The sequence below is a fragment of the Cryptomeria japonica genome, chromosome 4, assembly GCF_030272615.1.
Source record: "Cryptomeria japonica chromosome 4, Sugi_1.0, whole genome shotgun sequence".
NCBI classification, from domain to species: Eukaryota; Viridiplantae; Streptophyta; class Pinopsida; order Cupressales; family Cupressaceae; genus Cryptomeria; species Cryptomeria japonica.
The window spans coordinates 679,174,419-679,184,023 of NC_081408.1; the positions used below are offsets into that span (position 1 = coordinate 679,174,419).

Here is a 9,605-nt window from a genome sequence, read left to right on the forward strand (position 1 = left end):
GTTAACATCATTCCATGTTGTTTGTGTAAGTATTTTTCATGTGTTTCTATGCTACTATGCATTGGCCATGTTTTGTCATATATATCATGGAATATTGTGTGCACTAGTGATGGTGTTGTTTAGTTTCAAAAAAAACATGTGTATGAGTGTGAGGTTAAGACATGACTTTGCTACAATTATAATGTTATTTTTTTTTAATTTTATACTTTAAAAAAAAAAAGTTGAGATATTACACAAATAAAGAATATTTTTGGTCCTTATACTACATGAAAGTATTTAGGGATTCATGAGAGTCTCTAAAAATATGTAATGTTATATGAACATGAAAAGGAAGTGAACATGACACTCAACTTCTAATAATAGTGAAATGAATTTGTGAGCTGGAGTTTGATGCAGAGGATTCAACAACAAATCCTCACAAAAAGACAAAACTCAAATGTAAATGAAAATGCTAAGAAAATAGAAATAAAAATCAGTCAATATCGTCATTCAACATTCTCAACAATGAAACTGTCTCTACAAATCTGCAATAGATGAGATTGAAACATATGGACTGATGAATACAGTCCCTAAATCTGATGTGACCTAATCACAAACCCACAAACATATTGCTTTATAAACAACAAAAACTAAAATTTCTTCCAGTCTTCTCTTTTATTTAAATCTGGACTTTGCCCCCTCTCGTAAAACCCTGAACTCGCAACCAGAACAACACCCTCAAAAACCAAATCCTTGCCCAAAACTCCAAAACCCTACATACTCCCCAAAAGTTGCCCCTCTAAATGCTACGACAGCTTATTCTGAAAGCACCCACTCCTCAACCCCCCAAAATAAACACTGCAAAAAAAGAGAACTAAAAAGAGAAAAGCTGTCAGCCCTCCTCCATATGTTACTTTTCAATCCATTTACCATTGCCTGAAATTAGAGTCAAACATGACTCCACTACTCCAGCACCAACCTTCCAAAATCTAACGCATAGGAAGAGATGAATTTAAATTTCAACATTGGCTTCAATCCACGTGGATGCTGGTAACAACTGCGGGATTTGACGTTACATCTACCACTTCTTTTGACATTCCTATTTTTGCACTGCGACAAGATGCTCCTTCATCAGAGTTGAAGAATATGCAAGTAGAGGATGAATTTTTTAGAAAGAAAAACTTAGGTTTGCAATCAATGTATAAAAAGGATTTCAAGAGAATCACTTTATATCATGAATGAACTCACTTAAGTTAGTCATTTCTTTGTATCATAAAAAATAATACGTAAAAGTGAATTTAGGAATTTGAAACCTTATAATCTCTGAATTTTTTTTTTCTTATTATAGTCTTTTGGTGAAGCCTTAAAGACATGAACATTATTTTTAATTCTTATCTCAATTAGTGAAGTACCAAAATTATGAAAATCTTGTCTATCACACAAAAAGTGAAAGACATGACAACAAGTATATATAGGCATGGCCAAGATGACTACCTTGAGCATGACAATTAGATCAAACTAGGATAACCACCATTCTTCTAGGAGGAATGATTCCTTTTTATTTTTTTCTCCAAGAGGATCCCATAGTTTTGAAGTTCTAAGACCTTTATCTAGAGGAAGGCCTAGATATGAACAATTGAATTTCTTATCCTGAAAGTTTAAAATTCTAAGAATCTTAGCTTTCTGTCTCAGGGGCACCTAGAAAAACAAGGCTTCCAACTTAGCTTGATTATCTCTTGTTTAGAGGTTTTGGCATACTATTTCAAAATCTTGCAAAATCTTGTAGAAGTATTGAGCTTCTCTTCTCTTTGCAGATGTGAACAACATTGTGTCATCAAAAAATTATTGATGAGTGAGTGCTTATAGTGACCTAGTCACTTTAATATCCTCAATAAAACCTCTTTCTTCAGAGCTTTTGAATACTCTCTATAAGGCTTTAAACATGATTATGAACAAGATTGGTGACAATGGATCCCCTGCCTCAGATCCCTAGAATCCTCAAAGAAGCCTTGAGAAGAGCCATTAACTAGAATTGAGAACCCAGGGCTAGAAATGCAGTTGAAAACCCAATCTGTCCATTCTTTATCAAAGCCAAAAGCCTTTTAGTTCTTGCAAAGAAATCGACAATCTACATTGTCATAGGCTTTCTTGATATCTAGTTTATTGAGCATGCTTAGGGTCTTATTGTGTTGATTCAAGTGGACGACCTCTTGAGCAATAATGTCATGCCTATTCTTCTAAGATTATGTCAAAAAGGATCTTTTTCAATCTATTAGTGATAACCTTTGCCATAACTTTTCAAATTATGTTGCAAAGGGAGATGGGGCAAAACTCATCCAATGTAGTGGTATATTAAATAATTATTAATTTATATAAATTGACTACTAATTTTTTCTTGATAGCTATTACATAGATGTATGAACCTTGTCTAAATGCACTTTCAAAGACATGAATCTTGTTGGAAGAATTTTTATCAGATGCCATCATCCTCACTAATTATTTTATTTATTATTTTTGTAAATTTTATATTATTTAATGTTAATTATATCTTCACCTCCACCTTTCAACTATTACTCACTCTAAGTTTAACTATCAATCAATTCTATCTATCTCCATCATGCAATTAGTTAACTACATAATTATCTCAATCTAATATTATTAATTATGGGGGAAACCACTTTTTTTCTCAAGGATAAAGATAAGAATGAATGCTAAATAAAAATATCATGATATAATAATATAATAATAATTTGATACTAAAAATTATTTTACTTTTGTAAAGAATGTAACAAAATATAAAAATATAAAAGTAAAGGTATGTTAAAACATAATAATATAATTATATTTTTAAAATAATTTAATATTAACTACAATTTAATAATATAAATATTTTAAAAATGAAATAATGAACAAGTATAATATCTTCTACATACTTGACCTATACTCTTCTAAAAATAAATATGCTTGTCTCTAACTTTGTACTTCATAAACAAACATTATTGAGAGAGGTAAGCTAACTCCACTTCAAAAGGAAAAGATAATTTCATTTTAAATATGCTAATATGATCGAAGTACTCATATTTTATTGGATATAGGAGCACGTTGATAAATTCTAGGGCTTGTATTTAAGTCTTTTGGGTATTCTTATTCTTGTGTCATGATTGGACGGCCTTGCCTCATAATGATAGGTATTTCTTTATTGTAATAATAATAATAATAATAATGGCCATAAAAACAATACGTTACTTTGGCACCTACAAGTTTTTCAGCCTATGTTTTGTGCATCAGAGGCAACATACAACTGAAAATACAGTAAGCAAAACAGATCAATATGGAAGCTGGGCTTGGCATTGAACATGATGACAAGGAAAGGCAAAGTGAGTTGGTAAAAGATGGATCAGTAGATCTCAAGGGAAACCCAGTTTCTTATTCTGCAACTGGACATTGGAATGCTTCCTTCTTCATTATGGGTACTCTCTTCTTTCCTTTCTCAATACACCAAACAACACTAAGAAAACCCATGAAAGATATAGAATGTTTTAGTTAGAAGCTTTTTGGGAGATGTTCATTTTATATATCTCTAGGTAGTTTAGATATTATCTGCGTTAATACATGGTTGTAATGAGAATCATTTTTTATTCTGTTATTCGTTATATATACTGTGCAGGTGTTGAAATGGGGGAGAGATTAACATACTTCACAATAGCAGCAAGTCTATTCACATATCTAACAGATGCTATGCATCAGGGAGTTGCAACATCTGCAGAGACTGTAAACACATGATCTGGGGTGACAAGCATTCTTCCTCTAGTAGGAGGCTTCCTTAGTGATGCCTATGTTGGACGCTATTATATGATCATAACTTCCTCGCTTGTCTATCTCTCAGGATTAGCACTCCTCATAATCTCTGTATCCATCTCTTCTCTCAGGCCTCCTACCATGTAAAACCATGTCACGAGCACTCAGATTGCAGTTTTATTCACATCTCTGTGTATGATATCTTGTGGGTCTCGTGGAATGAAGCCGTCTTTGCAATCATTTGCAGCAGATCAGTTTGATTACCAACATACAGATGAAACAAAACGTAAGATCTCCTTCTTTAATTGGTATTACTTCTTCCTAGCGTTGGCCATTCTTATGTCAAATGCAGTGATAGTGTATGGTCAAGGGAATGTTAGTTGGGGGGCAGGATTTGGCATCGTGGCGTCTGTGAGTTTCATAGCTATAATCATCTTCTTATTTGGGACCCCCAAGCACAGACACAGAATTCCTGCTGGAAGTCCAATCACTGGGATTGCTCAGGTCTGCACGTTTTAAATTTAATGATAGTTTTCAAATGGAATTGTTAGTGTACTCAATACATAATTTATTTATGTTCATTTTTTTAATTATATGATTACAGTTTAAACAATATATTTGAAATTTAGATTTGTTTAGATGATTTATCTAAACTCACACTATTCATAGTGATAATAGTGTCTATCTATCAGTATGTTTTCAGATTGGCCACAAGCTTAATGGGTGTTGTTTAAGCTGGTTTAATAGAATTGTTATGGCGCATTTTAGTCAACCCATAGATTATATATGTGCATCACTTGTCACATTCTAAATTTCTGAATCACATTAATTTCTTCAATAGAATATATCTATTAGTGTGATTTCAAACTAATTAATATATTAACATCATGGGAACCCAACTCCTTCAAAATAACTCCTGAAGCCCTACTATAGAAACCTGTCCTAAAGGGTGTTTAATCCAAACTGTTCAGGTCTGCAAATTTTAAAACTGATATATATTTATTTCAAATAGGATTGTTATGGTGATGTGCATCTTTTACGAATATGTGGTCGATGGGTTAAAAAGCACACCATTACGCACTAACTGTTTAAAGATGTGAGTTGCAAAGTCCATTTCCTTGCATAAATAGACAGAACCTGCATTATAAAGAACCTGAATGTCACAGCACTCTCCAAAGGCAACTTTGCCAAACTCTGTATCTCATTATACTCCAATTACCTTCGTTAGTTTCAATCACTTTAATAATTTAAATGCATGACGGGTTTTTCCCTTCTTTTAAAACAGGTGTTGGTTGCTGCGCCTTTTAGAAACCGTAATCTGAAGGTAAGGGCAGAATCTAAAAAACCCAGTCAGAATGACTTCAAGTGGCTGGACAAGGCATCCATAGGAGAAGAAGAGCATGGCAACAAAGACCCCTGGAAAGCCTGCACAGAAAGACAAGTAGAAGAAGTAAAACAACTAGCAAGAATAGTACCAGCAGTATGGTTCACAATCATCATTTACTCTGTCACTCTGGCACAGGGCGGCACTTTCTTTGTGAAACAGAGCAGCACAATGGACAGGAGCCTCGGCTCCCACTTCAGCATTCCCCCTGCCTCCACCCTAGCCATAGTAATCATTGCCACTGATCTGATTGCTCATTGCAGTGAGCGCATATGACCGTCTGCTGGTTCCAATTGCATCAAGGATAAGCGGCATGGAACGAGGCATAACTATACTTCAGAGAATCGGGGCAGGATTGGTGTTTGGAATCGTGGGAATGATAATAGCAGCCATGGTAGAAGCCAAGTGACGGAAAATTGCGCAAGCCCACGGTCTCATGGACAAACCGCAAGCCGTGGTTCCCATGAGTGTCTTTTCATGGCTTGCCCTGCCTAATGTAGTGTTGGGTATAGCGGATGCTTTTGTTCTGGTGGGCTGCAGGAATTTTTCTATTCACAAGTGCCGGATGGCATGAGGAGCTTGAGGGTTGCCTCCAATATGACAGCTACCGGTATCGGGAGCTTCGTTAGTAGTTTTGTTATTAATATTGTTAACAGTGTTAGTGGGAAGATGGGTCAAAGGTGGCTGCTGGATAATCTCAATACAAGTCGACTGGATAAGTTTTACTGGTTGCCGGTTGCTCTGAATGCTCTCAATCTTTTGGCTTTCATATTCATTGCACGGAGATAAATGTATAAAAGCCTCACGTAATATGAGACTCGAGTGCAGGGAATGTTATTAATGCTAATAAACCTATATCTTGAGTACACTGGTCTGTAACATGTATATATATAACTAGCGCTTGCACCATTGTTAAGGTGCAATGATTAGACGATAGTAAAATATACTTTAATCATTATGTTGGATGGTATAAAATTAGGGTGTGAAAGCTGTATTTATTAGTCATTTCAGATTCCATTGACATAAAGTAATTTATCAGTTTTTAAACAACCATTTTTAGCACTAAATAAATTTGTAAAGTTTTAAACGGTTCAAATTTTGAACAAATATCATTATAGAAATACGTAACCATATAACCAATATCCAATAGTTCTGACATATAACTTTTTTTTATCTTAGAGAGATTGTTGTTGTAGTTTTGCTTCTTCTTGCTTCCTGATGATTGTATATGGGTTGTTCTACATTTTAGAGTATCTCTCGAAGGAGAATCTAGGTTCTATACGAAGATCGTCTAATGATTTAACTCTAGATATGGTTGTAAATGTCAAGCCTTGCCTTTCAATTACTCCTATATCAGTTGTTGCCTTCTAGAGTGTTAAGCCTTGAGATTTGTGGACTGTTATAGCCCATGCCATCTTAAGCGGGACTTGTTTTCTGTTTCCCAGTGATATTGGAGTTATTGGTACAACTTTTGGATCTGACGGATTCCATGGTAGATTAGTGTAGTTATCAATTCTTGTTATAACATATGCTGGAATATTTGGTGGCTTAGACCAATATTGATACACAATGTCGAGTACTTCACCTAGAGCTCCATTTATGAGGCCTGCTTTGGTCCATATATTTGATGTTAGCATTATTCGTTGGACTTTACATAGTAGAACTTTTTTTTCGAGTTTTTCATCCTCAGGTTCAGCATTTGGTTGACTTCAAATGTTTGTTGCTTCACTAATTGCAACTGGACGATTCAATTTTCGTAACATCTTTTTGTTATGGCTCCTTACCAAGTCATTTGTAGGAAATAGGTGTATTGATTTGTTAAATTGTTCATTATGAATGGGTGTAAGCTCCTTGCTTGTGCGTGACATCAAAAATTGCTAATCATCTTGTTCTGGCTGTGCATTCCATATGTTTGTAAGAATCTGTCTAAATCGTGCTTGTGTTGGATCTCCACCTTGTTGGCAAAACACTGTTTGTAAGGTCACGGTTGTCGTAAATAGGTTCCATAGTGCTATGGCACTTTAGTGTGAAGTGTAGATAGGCTTGTCCATTACAAGTGGTAACTGTGAAAGGTCGCCAATCAAAATTATGGATACCCCTCCAAATGGTAAATGTTCTCTATTTGGGAAAGCTTCACATAACCTCATGTCTATTCGTAGAAGTAGTTTTGGTCCTATGAAGCTCATCTCATCAATGAGAATGTATCGTATATACTTCATGTCTTCTTGGTGCATGGTAAGTGACTGGCCTTGTAATGGGTGCATATCTTTAATAGGGATTTTGAGTGTTGAGTGTATTGTTGTCGCGTTTACGTTAAATGCAACAATTCCTATTGGAGCCACTATAAGGATTTGGCGGCTTTAGGGAGTGTCTCCTTGAAGTGCATTCCTTATACAACTAATTAGGTAAGATTTCCATGTGTCTGATGTTCCTTGGATAATCATATATAATGCTTCATTTGAAAGCTTTTTACTATGATTGATGATTATTGCCAACACTAGTTTTTGCTTTGATGATAAGGTATATTCCGGTACTTTGTGCACGAATGGTATAGGTTCATTTGGGAAATGAATTTTTTCCATGGTTATGAACTCTAATGCCATATCATGTAGATCATTTGGCACTGTTATTTCATCCCATTTGTAGTTACGATTAAACTCACGCCTACCAAGCATTTCATTTTCATCTAAGTTGATATGACTTGTTGTTCCCATTCATGAGAGTAATTCCCATTCTTGCATTTCCATTACATTTTCTATGTTTATATCTGTAATGGTGGGAAAATGGTGAATGACAGATCAAGAAGGAAACTACCCTTTCCCTCAAAGGGAGATGACAGTTTCGCTATTGATTACCATTCAAGCACTTTTCACCATGTTACATTAGAAAGAGGAGAGGATAATTCACTAGATTCAATCTCTCCACATGAAGGTGGTAGATTGAATTCTAAATGAATTGAGAATGTTAATTTGATCCCCTATTCCTTGTTTGAAATGGAAAGGAAATTGATTGAATTATGTAGTGCAAAAGTGACAAAGAATCGATTATAACTTGAGATCAGAATACAGGATGAAGCTTTGCACCTGGATCTTGCTGTAAAATGTCGAGATGAAGTCGTCTTGAGAATTTAAGGAAAAGTTTCCCCGAAATGTGGTGGGAATGTACACGGTCTCCCGAGAAATCCGTGAAATGAAAAAAGGTTTTTTCTGCCTCTGCAAATGGAGCCTGAATCTGAAAGTATAGCTACGCACCTACAACCTGCACACATAAAAGAGAGGAAAATGGGTTGGGATTGGGGATTTACCTTTAGGTCAAACCCCAGTTTTGGAATTAACCAAGTAATGAAAGAAAGTACTTGCAAGTAGCTCTAAATTAAAGACTGAATTGTAAATCACCTCAAGGGAGGTTGTGATAGCAATCTGATAGAAATGCTTGTGTGGAATTGAATGTTGAAATCAATCTCCTCTTCAATGGTTGAATCCTTGACTTGAATGCAACACCTAGCCTTGAAGGGAGACTTGAGAATGCTCAATGCTAGAAAAGAATGCTTGAATGTTTGAATGTTCTTGAATGCTTGATCACTTATGCAACATGACACACTCCAATCTTATCCAACTTCAACCTATGCAAATGAGAGGATGAATGCCCCTTAAATACATGTTAGTGGATTTGATTTTCATCACGAGCCGACATCGGGGGAGTTTCTTGCCCAATGCACAACCAACAATGCAATCCTAGGAAGGGTCCTGCCCCAAAATAGGGCAGGGATTGGGGTACCACACCCCTATCCAAGGGGGGATGGTGGCACCATGCCCCTAACCTACCCTTTTCTCCAAGGCAGAGTGTGGATGGGGTGATGCAGAGGCCAAGGAAGAAGTTGTTTTTGCAAGCTGAGTAATCTCTGGTCTCCAATCAGGCTATAGGATTCAAACTCGCATGCGTGAGGACCCTAATGCAGTCAAAAATTGCTAGGGTCGCAATTTTATGACACTATATTTATCCGCCACTTTAGCGGGAGTATAAGTGTACGCCAATACTGTCGGTAAAGTACTAAGAAATGAGATTGAAAGACTTTTACCACGTCAAGGAGGCAAGATGCACCAAAACCCCAGTGGACTTAGGATCTTATGACTTCGATTGACAAAGTAAAAGGGAAGATCAAGAAGGGGAGAACTATGTCTGCAAGTAGAAAATTTCCCTCCACTATGAGTCATGAAAGCAAGGATACAAAAGATTACAAAGAAAAACAAAGTTCACTATGTAATTCTAAGTATCACAAGAAGGAAAGTATGAGCGGACTGTATGCCCCCACATTAAAGTGATCGCACATGTCTTATCGAGGGTGATTGCTTTAATGTAGAATACACCTAAAAGAGAGAGAGAGAAGAAAGGGAGCACATTATCGCAAGGATTTAACACCCCAATCGAGGAATAAATCTAAAGA

At 35.9% G+C, this 9,605-nt stretch overlaps 1 protein-coding gene across 1 annotated transcript; it reads left to right on the forward strand.

The window, feature by feature from the left end:
• The first annotated feature begins 3,310 nt into the window (after positions 1-3,310).
• On the forward strand, positions 3,311-5,950 carry LOC131028698 (protein NRT1/ PTR FAMILY 5.2-like). The gene is made up of 6 exons (XM_057959032.2): positions 3,311-3,449; positions 3,647-3,750; positions 4,003-4,281; positions 5,063-5,303; positions 5,425-5,555; positions 5,702-5,950. The coding sequence occupies exons 1-6, from the start codon at positions 3,311-3,313 to the stop codon at positions 5,948-5,950; spliced, it is 1,143 nt and encodes a 380-aa protein (XP_057815015.2).
• The last annotated feature ends 3,655 nt before the right edge of the window (positions 5,951-9,605 follow it).

Excerpts from the sequence above, each read along its gene's own strand:
- LOC131028698 (XM_057959032.2), top strand. The coding sequence starts at position 3,311 with ATGGAAGCTGGGCTTGGCATTGAACATGATGACAAGGAAAGGCAAAGT. Across the intron at positions 4,282-5,062 it reads CAATCACTGGGATTGCTCAG|GTGTTGGTTGCTGCGCCTTT; the intron begins GTCTGCACGTTT and ends CTTTTAAAACAG. Across the intron at positions 5,304-5,424 it reads TGTCACTCTGGCACAGGGCG|TGAGCGCATATGACCGTCTG; the intron begins GCACTTTCTTTG and ends TGCTCATTGCAG.